This window comes from Anabrus simplex, chromosome 3 (genome assembly GCF_040414725.1).
Source record: "Anabrus simplex isolate iqAnaSimp1 chromosome 3, ASM4041472v1, whole genome shotgun sequence".
Classification (NCBI taxonomy): domain Eukaryota; kingdom Metazoa; phylum Arthropoda; class Insecta; order Orthoptera; family Tettigoniidae; genus Anabrus; species Anabrus simplex.
This window is the reverse complement of record NC_090267.1, coordinates 461136177-461149269: the sequence shown is the minus strand read 5'-3', so window position 1 is coordinate 461149269 and position 13093 is coordinate 461136177. Positions and strand designations below refer to the sequence as shown.

The 13093-nt window shown below is 37.6% G+C and overlaps 1 protein-coding gene across 3 annotated transcripts in view; it reads left to right on the top strand.

Moving 5' to 3' along the window:
* Positions 1-13093, top strand: part of betaCOP (coatomer subunit beta) — a 94940-nt gene that overhangs the window by 31634 nt on the left and 50213 nt on the right. For all 3 annotated transcript variants that reach the window (XM_067143552.2, XM_067143553.2, XM_067143551.2), the window contains exons 5-7: positions 4920-5127; positions 6721-6858; positions 9634-9826. In XM_067143552.2, coding sequence (XP_066999653.1) covers positions 4920-5127; positions 6721-6858; positions 9634-9826 — 539 coding nt within the window. The remainder of the gene's footprint in view (positions 1-4919; positions 5128-6720; positions 6859-9633; positions 9827-13093) is intronic.

The following is a 13093-nucleotide window of genomic DNA, read 5'->3' as shown; positions in this document are numbered from 1 at the left end:
AGTGATATATATTTTCAAAATATCTTAAACTTTTTTGTACTGTCCTAATCTTTCATGCCGTTGGTTAAGTAAGTTGTTCTTCCTTATTAATTTTTTCCTTATTCATCTTCATTCGAGAGGGTTGAATGTGGGATTGGGAATACAAAACTGGAACAGGTAGTTAGATCATTTCAAGTACAATGGAACCTTGATATCTCGAATCACCTCGGGAACTAAATTTTATTTTGAGTTAGCAAAATTTCGAGATATATAGAGAATGTTTTTGAACATGTTTAGCACATAATTGAATCATATGTATCTACGGGCTTATACTGAATTCATTATTTTGAACGGTATTTACAAATATACAAACTCTATTTTACGACATCACTTTAATTATAACTCTTATTATAGTAACTTTTTTGAAGACAGGATACAGTACAAACAGTAGTGAAACAAGAAGCATACCTCTGTAAGCACGTTTGGAAAAAATGCTATATTTAGTTATTGTTATATGAACTGTTTATATTGGCAGGTATTTGGGTCACCGAGCTCGATAGCTAGAGCCCTGTGCAGATATACAAAATATTATCCGCATCCGCGAATGGTTATTCTCTTCTGTTTGTTACTGTTAAACCTTTCATGCCTTCACGTTGAAACTTCTCGTCAATACCACGCAGCCGTGATTCGTAATTGGAGCTTGTCATCTGCGACTTGAAGGGTTGCTTTCGTATGTGACTGGTAATTAACCCGCACCTGAGAAACAGCTTCGCCGATTTTCTGGTCACTAGAAGTTTTAGTTTTTTGGTACCCGTCATATTAACTCTCAGCAGCACTGTAACCCTTTCTTTACTTGTTAACTATTCTTTACAAACCACAAATGCCGCATATCGCACAGTTAATGTTGCTCAAAATTCGAGTTACAGAGTATTTTTTGCTTTAAGGGAGGAAATGTTTGCCTCGAGAAATCAGGAAATTCGTGTAATGTGAAGAATAGGACAAACGGCCGGGAAATTTAACCCGTAGAATGGGGCTCGCTTCAGGTGACGCGGCCGGAGTGAGCCCGCTGGTGGGCGTGCGTGATGTGAAGCGCAGAAAGTTTTTATTTTTTATCTCCGTTACGAAACAAGCGGTAGGTTTGAAACTTTCTCCGAGAGGTGCTGCCATCTGACAGAATTTTTTTCACCTTCGTGTATCTAAGCAGTTCTCGTCTAGGAATCCCCTTATTTTCTGCTACATAGCTGCGTAGCGCAAGAACAACCTATGTGGCGCTTGGCAAGAAGCTCACTCAGTGTGCCGCGAGGAGCGTAGTATTTCGTGTCTCGGTGTGAATGTTTTCAGCTCTCATAAGTTGTTTTGTTGGTATATAAATTTATCTTGTGATTTATTGTTTTAATTCTACATGTAGCGTTTCCTATTTGTAGCCAACATGTCCAAAAGAATTGTAGATCTTCCGAGTGATGATATACGGGATATTCTCGAGCTCAGTGAGGAAGATAGTTGCAGTTGTTCTAGTTTAGATAGTAATGGTGAAACTATCCCACTATTAGATGCTCCAAGCACGAGTGGTTCCGTCGGAGTAGGCCTGTTGCCTAGATGCCGTGGACAGGTGTCGAGTTCGAGCTCCGATGAGAGTAGCGAGTCAGAAAGTGAGAGCGATTTGCCTCCTACTCCGCCTAGTGACTGGGATGTAAGGGGATGTAGGAGAGCCTGATTTCCAGCTACATACCAAAGTGGAATTCAGGGCGAACTTTTAAATAAAAAAGAACCGGACGAAATATTTGAGCATTTCATTGACGATGAACTGTGTGAACTTATTGCATAGCAAACTAATCCGTATGCTCAGCAGTCAATACAAGCTAGTATAGGAACAGCTAAAATGAAAAGGAGAAGCAGGGAGAGGGATTGGGTTCCTACTAACAAGGAAGAAATAAAACTTTTATTTGGGATCTTTCTTCTTCAGGGTATAATTCAAAAGCCGAAGCTATCTCATTATTTTTCACGTAATAGATTGTTTGCTACGCCTGTGTTTTACGAGACCATGTCCGAGAAACGTTTTTTCCTTCTACGAAATTTTTACATTTCTCAGATAATGAGGCTTACGATCGGCAAGTATCACCAAAACTCTACAAAGTGAAGCCAGTTCTAGACATTCTTGTATCAAAATTTAAAATTTCCTATTTGCCAGATGATCGTCTATCGATTGATGAAAGTTTACTCCTTTGGAAAGGTCGCTTGGGGTGGAAAATATACATTCCAAAGAAGAAAGCTCGCTTCGGGATGGAATCTTTTAAATTATGTGAGACTAAAACAGGATATGTATGGAATATCCTGTGGTACACAGGCAAGGAAACTGAGCTAGTAAATGAGGTTTGTGGGGTAAATACTTCTCAGTATACCAAGCCCTCGAAAGTAGTGTTTGCTCTTCTCAATAAGGGATATCTCATAGCTCTAGACAATTATTACAGTAGCCCAGAACTCTTTGATCAGCTCAATGAGTTTCAGACAGACGCTGTCGGCACTGTAAAATCTGACAAAAAATCTTCCGAAGGACGTCATGGGGAAAAGGTTGAAAAAAGGGGAGGTGGCTTTTGCCTATAAAAACAAACTCATGGCCTTGAAGTGGATAGACAAGAGAGACGTCTGCATGCTGAGTAGTATTCATGACGCGGAAATGCGCACTGTTCTAAACAAGAAAGGAGAAACCAAAGAGAAGCCGGCCGTATGTATTGAGTACAATGACTGAATGGGAGGGGTGGACTTATCGGACCAATGTATCGTGCCATACAGTATGGCGAGAAAAAGAATGAAGAAATATTACCACAATATTTTTAGACACCTACTGGATATAACAGTGTTCAATGCTTTTGTGATATACAAGAAACACGGCGGTAAATTCACTCAGCTGGAGTTTCGTATTCAAATTGTGCAGAAACTATTTCAGAAGTATGCGAACGCTATCCTTAACGCAGCCTTGCCAATTCGATCAGTGAGACCCGCACCCGTTAGCTTGTCAACTCGATTCTCGGGAAGGCATTTTCCAGATTTCAGTCCAACCTCGAATTCAAGACTGCACGCAAATAAGAAATGCGTTGTTTGCGTGGCGAAAGGCCAGCAGCGGGACACTCAGTATTGTTGTGTACTATGCAATGTCGCTTTGTGTCCCTCTCTTTGCTTCAGGCTATACCATACAGTTGAAGTATGAGCATTGCAAATATGTCGGCGAGTCTCAGGTTCCATACTCTGGGAATCTGAGAAGATCGTAGTCTACACTCGGTGACCGCTGTACAATCTGTGTGCCGGCAACTATCTGTGACCATCCTGAAATAGTTCTTTTCAGTTTTTTCTCCAGCCATTTGTTATAGCTATTGAGTGTAAATAATTAGTGTAAATAGTGTTGAACAGTGTAGTGTAATTTTGTGTAATGTGGTGACAAAATTGTGATGAATGAACTCATGGATTACTCGCTGCTCTCTTCAATGGCAAGTTATAGGCCTACGTGGTGAGTACATTTTTCTATTTTATTTCAGGAAATGTGTCTGTGAATGTGTCTGTATTATTTGGAGTATATGATACTTTTTTATTTGTGTGTTACGCATTTCAACGTTGAATTAATATAAGCAACACAAATAATACTCCTAATCGGAGTAAATATGAAATGGCACATATGCAATTTTTGCACTGACACTGGATGAATTGAAAAATCATTTTAATTGTAAATAATAACGCAATTTACACCGCAACGTATAATTTTATGCTAATTTTAACATAATATAATATTTAAGAGGGTGTAGGTTGGCAAAAACTATTTCTTTTTTTAAGAAAAAATTTACTGAAAATGATTCCCCACTATGCAGGAATTCCTCGTTTATGACCTCCCCACTTAATGGGTTACTTCGAGATACTAAAAATTTGAGTAATGGAGGTTCGAGATATCGAGGTTTGACTGTGTTTAGGATGTCTGTTCTCCTAGGTTATTATACTACGTTACATTGAATCATGGTGCAGCAAACCTAATGCACTGAGCTCGCAGTTGCAATCAGCATTATTCTGTAAAAAAGAAATCAGTACTCGGATGAAACTGTCTCTTCATCGGTCTGCTTTCAGACTGACTTTGCTGTATAGGAGTGAAAGCTGGGGTAGATGTGGGATATCTTATTCATAGGTTGAAAGAAACGGATATGAAAGTAGCAAGAATGATTGCTGGTACAAATGGTGAGAGCAATGGCTGGAGGGTACTCAGAATGGTGTAAAGGCTAAGTTAGGAATGCACTCGATGGATGAAGCTGTATGTGTAAACCAGCTCTGGTGGCAGGATCATGTGAGGCAAAGCTATATGCATAAACCAGTTTTGGGGATGAGGTCATGTGAGGCTAATGGAGGAGGGTAGGATACTTAGGAGAATAATTGACTCAGCATGGAGGGTAAGAGAAGCAGAGGGAAACCAGGGTGAGTATGGTTAGACTCGGTTTTTAATGATTTAATAAGCAGTGTAGAACTAAATGACCAAGCAAGTTGGCCGTGTGGTTAGCTGTGAGCTTGCATTAGGGAGACAGTGGGTTGGAACCCGAGTATCGGCAACCCTGAAGGTTGTTTTTTGTGGTTTCCCATTTTTTCACCAGGTATACTTTAATTAAGGCCACGGCTGCTTCCTTCCCACTCCTAGTCCTTTCATGTCCCATTGTTGCCTTAAGACCTGTCTGTGCCGGTGTGATGTAAAGCAAATTGTAAGAAAGAAAAAAAAAACAACAAAAACTAAATAAAGCTACAGAGATACTTGAACATTCAGTAGAGGATTGTGGATGCAGTTAGTTAATTTACAGAGACTTGCAGATTGAATGCAGAAAGGCATAATAATCTTTAATGTGCATGTAATGTAATCTTGATTTATTGTTTTATTCTGTTTGATTTTATATTGTATGCAAATATTCTATTTGTAGGAATTTTGAGTTCCTGATTCCTGATGCACCAGAACTGATTGCAAATTTCCTAGAAGGTGAACAAGACATGTCTTGCAAACGGAATGCTTTTTTGATGTTGCTTCATGCTGACCAGGAGAGGGCTCTAGCTTACTTAGCATCTTGCCTGGATCAGGTTACTTCCTTTGGGGACATCTTGCAGCTTGTAATTGTGGAACTCATATATAAGGTGAGAGATTGTTCTACATGAAAATTTTTTTGATGATTTTAAGTGCCTTTCATATTTAATGCATATTGTAAAGATTTTATGTGTAGGGTATAACTTACATGATTGTAAAATACAAGCTCTTCACAAAACCATTTTTCATTGATGTTTGGAATTTGTACGGAATAATTTGGCATATGTTTCTGCATGTAGTACAGTATATAAGCAAGACTGTGTTGGCTTCTGATCACAAAATATCAAACATCAAATAAATACCACTCTTAATGGAATAGGATAATCACTATTATGATGATGATCTGATGATCTAAATGTGCCGAGCTGAGTGGCTCAGACAGTTGAGGTGCTTGTCTTCTGACCCCAACCTGGCAGGTTCCATTCTGGCCCAGTCCAGTGGTATTAGAAGGTAATCAAATATGTCAGCTTCGTGTCTATATATTTACTGGCACGTAAAAGAACTCTTGCGGGACAAAATTCCGGCACTTCTGGCGTCTCCGAAACTATCAAGAAAGTAGTTAGTGGGATGTAAAAAAACAAAAGCAGAACATTATTATTATTATTATTATTATTATTATTATTATTATTATTATTATTATTATTGTTATCGATGATCTAAATGCATACAGTTTATTACTTTTAATATTTCCATCAAGTTTGGGACTTAAATAGAGTATAACCCTGATTTTGCGGACCTCGATTTAATGTAAACCCGCATTTAACGGAAGAAATTTCCAGTTCCGAAAATTATTCCATAAGAGCAATGCTATTTTATATTCAATTTAACGTAATTCACAAAGGGCAAAATCTGCTAAGGAAATGTTAAAATTCTCAAATATTTATTTCTATTCATTTTGGACATTAAGAACCTATGAAAAAGACGTCATAAGCTTGCTAAGGATGATTCAAAGCAGAAGAGGAATGTAGAGCGCAGGCACTTGGGCTAAAGTGAGATGTCGGATTCAGGTCATCTGACCTCGGCCGCTGTAGCAGAAGAGAACCCCATTTTAATGACAGTGTTATTATAACCCTTGAAAATTCCTATATTAATTTTTCTCCTTCCCAAAGAAGGCAGATACTTAGTGCATGTTCTTCTTGTTTAAAACCCTTAATAAAAATCACAATATTGTCAAGTAAGTGCCATACGTGACATATCTTTTTTGAACTGAAAGGTGTTCTGAAACAGACCTTATTATATCCTAAGAATGTAAAGATATTTTTTTGGCATGTGCTGTACTTTCTTATTTTACAATATTTCTTCATTTTGATGTAATCTTATTTTGAATGTTTCTCAGCTCGTTATTTATGAGTATCCTTTATATAGCAAATTTTAATGATAGAAGCAAGTATATTCATTTTCCATGTGATGTTCATGTAGTTAAATTCTTTGTCATTGTTTCGGCCATTTGCTGCTAAGTTTCTGTATGTGTTACAATGACCTTTATAGAACATAATTTTAGCAGTTTTGCTATTAATTTTAGTATCCATTTATTTACTTCTGATTTTTTTCTGTGTTTCTGTTACTGCTGAGATGAAGTTCCCAACAGTAGACTATTTCTCTCCATTTGTATTTAGTCTAGAATGTACTTATTTGATTTCCAGGTCTGCCATGCTAATCCATCAGAGCGATCTCGCTTCATTCGATGCATCTATAACTTGTTGAATTCCACAAGTCCTGCTGTACGTTATGAGGCAGCTGGTACATTGGTCACACTTTCTAGCGCTCCTACTGCCATAAAGGTAAGTGTGGACATACCGTATTTTCTCGCATAATTAACGCCCTTGCATAATTTACGCATCCCAATATTTTTGGGTCCAAAGTGGAGAAAAAGCAATGTTCATGTATTTGACGCACTCACTTCTTCGAACATCCATCACGCAGCTCCGTATGCATTTCAAAATAAAGATCTGAACTATTCAGGTTGCAGCAGCCTTCCCATTGCGAAACTGGGCATTCCAAATACTTGGCAACGTGCTATTATCAGCCGGTAGGAAATACTACTGCACTAGTTCAGTGAGTGAATCAACGCAGAAGTGACTAGTGACGCTCTATTTCAGTCTGGTACAAACGTATTTTAATGTGTGTTTAGGGAACGGGAGCAAGAATTTGAGTAATACTGCATCACATAAACTCGTGGTGATCAGTTGCGCCGAAACATACAGGCATAAGGCAGCGGGCCGCAAGTATTAAGTGTCTGAATGCAACGTATCACGGTAACAGAGAAGTGCACTTCAAGCGACCAACAAATCTCGCAAAGCATTTTGTGGACCAAAAGACGGCAAGTTTCCGAAAGTAGAGGAGGATCTGTTTAAATGTATGATTTCGTTACGCAACATTGGATATACTGTTTCTCACGATATGCTGTATTTTAAAGGACAAGAATAGCTGCTGCACATGGAATCAGTATCTTGAATTTGAAGGTTAACCAAGGCGGGATGATTACTTTTATGAAGAAAAATGGCCTTTCTCTTCGAAGAACAACTTTATGCCAAAAATGTCGAATGATTTCAATGAAAAAGTAATTAATTTTCATCGCTTTGTCATTGAGAAGTGTAAAATGAAGGAATATTTGCTCTCCCAAATAGGAACCGCAGGTCAGACGCTATTCAGTTTCCATATGCCACAAAGTCAAACAATTGATAAGAAGGGGATGTCGAGTGTTATCGTACGCATTACCGGAAGCGGAAAACAGCGATGTACTTCAATGCTTGCTGTAACAGGTAATGGCAGAAAGCTTGCAGCTGAAGTCAAATTTCCGCGAGGGATCCATGTTCGTATACAAAAAACAAAACAAAAAATGGTTGGGTGGACATGTCTCTCTTACAAGATTAGATACGAATGTTTTATTGTCCCTCCTTCGATGCCCGGCCCTTCTCGTGTTGGACAGTTTTCTTTTTTTTGTCGGTATGTCATTATTATGCCCTTACATGAATGGTATGTTATGAGTTCATGTTTATTTCACTTCAGGTCGTATTGCTAGCTCGTAAAGGGAAAAAAATTTTCCAGTGTCGATACTTCATACCCACGTGTCCTTACCTCACGTCGGAATTTTACGCCAAATGACGGTAACAGAACATGAGTTGAACCAATTGCGTGTATATTATATTTGATGTTATTTTTAAATGTAAATGAATTGTAAAAATTTCTTTAAAATATCTGAATTCCTGAATAATTTATGCATCCAAAGTTTTTGCCTGTATTTTTCATCAGAAACTGCATTAATTATGCGAGAAAAATGGAAGTTGAAGAGTTAAAGGAAGAAGCAGTCTCACTAGCACACTATCCAAGTTTGACTACATCTGCTTAGACTGACCTTTTAGATTTAATGCCCTTTAGATCGTTCTCCAACAGTTTTCCAGATTTTATCTTTTGCATAGACTCTTACAGTAGATTTCTTTTATAGTCTGTTTACTGTTTAAAAATATCAACCGGGCGAGTTTGCCATGTGGTTAGGAGCGCGCAGCTGTGAGCTCGCATCCAGGAGATAGTGGGTTCGAACCCCACTGTCAGCAGCCCTGAAGATAGTTTTCCGTAGTTTCCCATTTTCACACCAGTCAAATGCTCGGGCTGTACCTTAAATAAGGCCACGGCCGCTTCCTTCCCATTCCTAGGCCTTTCCTCTCCCATCGTCGCCATAAGACCTATCTGTGTCGGTGCGACATAAAGCAAATAGCAAAATAAAGAAAATATCAAAATATGGCTCCCCATTTTCTCCCCAGTTACCATCCTCATGTTGGTTACCACCATCACAGCTACAGGCCACTATTGCAGATTACTGTGACTGCCTTTTTTGTTTACTTTTGTAAATAAAGAATATTTTAGCAACAAGACATACATTTTATACATTAAAAAAAGTGAAATAACTGCTGTAGTTTCAATTCTGAGCTGGAGTTGGTAAACAAATGTAAGTGCAAAAGGTGACATGGATCAACAGAGTGTAAAGCCTATTTTGATAGAAACATTTTTCAAGTATTCCATAATTTCTTCAGCATATTTAAATTTTTCGTGGTTTTGAATCTACTACTACACACATTTTTTTAGCAAGTGTTGGTCTACGAGAGTCATCAAGTCATCACATTCTCCTTCATCTGGTGCTGCTGTAATTCAAACTTGAATTTGCTGCCTTTTCTCTGAAAGTGAATAAATATATTTTTTTTTTGCTAGTTGCTTTACGTCGCACCGACACAGATAGGTCTTATGGCGACGATGGGAAAGGGAAGGGCCAGGAGTGGGAAGGAAGCGGCCGTGGCCTTACTTAAGGTACAGCCCCAGCATTTGCCTGTGAAAATGGGAAACCACGGAAAACCATCTTCAGGGCTGCCGACAGTGAGGTTCGAACCAACTATCTCCCGAATACTGGATACTGGCCGCACTTAAGCGACTGCAAATAAATCTTAACCTGCTTTACGTCCATTGAGTGAATTCCAAATTTTTCTGTCATAAGGTTGGTTCTGTATCAATGCCTACCATTGTAAGCAGTATACTGTTGAACATCTATGCATGATCTCTTCCAGGCTGCAGCATCATCCTACATTGAACTGATAGTGAAGGAGAGTGATAATAATGTGAAGCTTATTGTGTTGGATCGATTGATCGCATTGAAGGAACATCCTGCTCATGAACGAGTACTCCAAGACCTGGTTATGGATATCCTACGAGTGTTGGCCAGTCCCGACTTGGAGGTCCGTCGAAAAACTTTGAATCTAGGTAAGGCTCTGCCTACTAAGTATGTCTTTTAATCCTACAATTACATCAATTATTATATTTGGTCAGGAAATTAAGCAGAAGGGCATTTTAGTTTGGTATAAGTTGTTGCAGAATTAGAGGCTTGATGACATGACATGACATTTTTACTAAAGTTTTATTCAAGTTGCTCTAGCAGTAAAAGGCAAGTAAAAGGAAAGCAATTTACAGTATTTAACCAAGGAATATTGTAACTTATATACAGTAAAACCTCGTTAATTCGAAGTCGTTGGGACTCAAAAATCGGACTTCGAATTACGTGATTTCGAATTAACCGCCAATTCGCAATTCAGAAGTACCAACCCTCTCTGCGTTACAAAATATTCTAAGGCCCGTTACTGCATGCAGTTAACCTTGATTCACAGTTTATACCTTTCAAATGCCATGAAAAAAGAACTTTTTCCAAAATTTATCCAAGAAGGTGCATTTACAGTATTCAAATAATGCACTTGGATATCTCACTGACAAACATAACCTCACGCAATGAAAGAAAGAAAGAAAGAAAGAAAGAAAGAAAGAAAGAAAGAAAGAAAGAAAAAAAAGCACGATTCAAAGACGAGACATCTATGCTGGCTCCCATGTGCAAGTACTTTATTCATTGAATTACTATACTTTATACATTTTAGATGCCTTGTATTTACACAGAAAGTGCCCGATGTCCTTAAAATCGAACTTTCCTATGACTATCCTTGTACGATTTCCCGCCATGGCACTTCTCTTGTACTTCAGAAATGTAAACACTTGCCACGTCGCAAAGTATTCTAAGACTCATTAATACATGCAATCACCTCGATTCATGGTTTAAACATTTCAAATGCCATGGGAAAAAACTATTTCCAACATGTATCCAACAAGGTGCATTTACAATGTTCAAATAATGCACTTGGGTAAATCACTTACAAACATAATCTCACGCAACAAAAGAAAAATATCACACAATTCAAAGACGAGGATAAAGTATGCTGGTTCCCCTGTGCAAATGCATTATTTTTTGGATTTCTGTACTGTTTGCATTTTTAGATGCTTTGTACTGGCATGGAAAGTGACGGACGCCCATAACATTGTGGCTTTTCGATCTTTCCTATGACGAGGGGATAAAGTTTCTCGCTTCCATGTGCATTGCATCGCACTACAGTGACCCCCATCCTCACACTTGTACGATTCTCCAGCTGGCACTTTCTCCTTTAAAACCATATGATCGTTTGTGCTCGCATTAAAATAAAGCAATGCAGTTTCATCGGCAATGACAATATTGATCAGATCAAAAATTAGATGTATGTCTTTTCAGGCGTTTGCTCTATTAACCAGCATTTCGTCTTAGGTCTGACACTAGACTCGTCAGAGTGGGATGTGTCAGACCCTACCCACTGATGCTGGGGTGTATGCAGGTGAATTTGTCAGAAGCCTGTTTATGAGGCACAGTATGCAGTTGTCAGACCTATTTATGAGGCACAGTATGCAGTTGTCAGACTGTGCCTTATAAATAGGCTTCTGACAAATTCACCTGCATACACCCCAGCATCAGTGGGTAGGGTCTGACACATCCCACTCTGACAAGTCTAGTGTCAGACCTAAGACGAAATGCTGGTTAATAGAGCAAACGCCTGAAAAGACATACATCTAATTTTTGATCTGATTTTTGATATGCTCTATTGGTGGAAAAGTGTCTGGTTCCCTCCATGGGAATTTAGAATTTCCAATGACAATATTGTTCGGTGCCTACGAATTTATTATATGAGCCACGTTTTTTTTCATCAACTGTTGGCATCACCAGTGTTCGCGGATTCTGTTTTCCCGCACACTGCCCGTTGCGTGATATTACGGCATTCCTTAAAAGTTTGAATACGAAAGAATTCCGATTTCATTCAACTTAGTAATCATGTGAAGCGCACTGTAGATCCACCAAAGTGAGTGTAAATGCAGAAAGCTACGGTACCACTCCACGTTCCGGAACACGCGTTCTATTATGACGCGGATAAATTTTGAGTTGAAATTACTCTGTAACACACTACTGTTTTAAAATGTAAAGGCAGTTTCGAATTAAAAGTCTAAATTTCGGTAATGGGGCCGACATTGTACTTCGAATTACGAATTATCCGTATTTCGAATTAAACAATTTAAATAACATGCAAAACTGTATCTCATGTTTTAAAGTTTAAAACTTTTTATTTTATAACCACCTATTCAATACAAAGATAATGCACTCAATTATTTATAAAATATTCATGAGGTACATTGGTTAATAGGACATGTTATGTTCGTCTTTGCGAACATCATCAGCTATAAATAACAAAGCTTAAGGTCAGGGCCCTGAGTTTATTTAAATGGTTAAAAATGTCGTTATATTAAAAAAATGGTAAAATTGTGATAAAAGTAGTTGTATAGTATTAAAATTAGACTGTAACATAGTATAACGATTAGCATCAAGAATTTTTCATAAAGTACAATGAATATTGATAATCTGAAAAGTAAAAACAATCATAAGGGTTATTAAATTAGAAAAGATGTAATAGCAGACATAAACTTCAAGTTTATACCCAACAACTCTACAATTAATCCACGCTTATAACATCAAAGTCTTTTTAATGTCTACTATTACATCTTTTCTAATTTAATAACCCTTATGATTGTTTTTACTTTTCAGATTATCAATATTCATTGTACTTTATGAAAAATTCTTGATGCTAATCGTTATACTACGTTACAGTCTAATTTTAATACTATACAACTACTTTTATCACAATTTTACCATTTTTTTAATATAACGACATTTTTAACCATTTAAATAAACTCAGGGCCCTGACCTTAGGCTTTGTTATTTATAGCTGATGATGTTCGCAAAGACGAACGAAACATGTCCTATTAACCAATGTACCTCATGTATATTTTATAAATAATTGAGTGCATTATCTTTGTATTGAATAGGTGGTTATAAAATTAAAAGTTTTTAACTTTAATACATTATCTTCAATACGGTCTAATTATGAGATTTATCACATGTAAAGTATCTCATGTTTCCGGGAAAAACGAGACCTCCTTCGAATTAGGTGGGATTTTGAATTAACCGTTTTCGAATTATCGAGGTTCTACTGTACTGTAATTACTTGAATATTAAGTGTGTTGCTGTAGAGGATGTTTTATTGATCAACTACATTTGTTCAGAAATGTGATGTAAGATTTGTAATCATGCTTTGTAAAAATTTAGTATCTTCCTATATCCAATGCATTGTT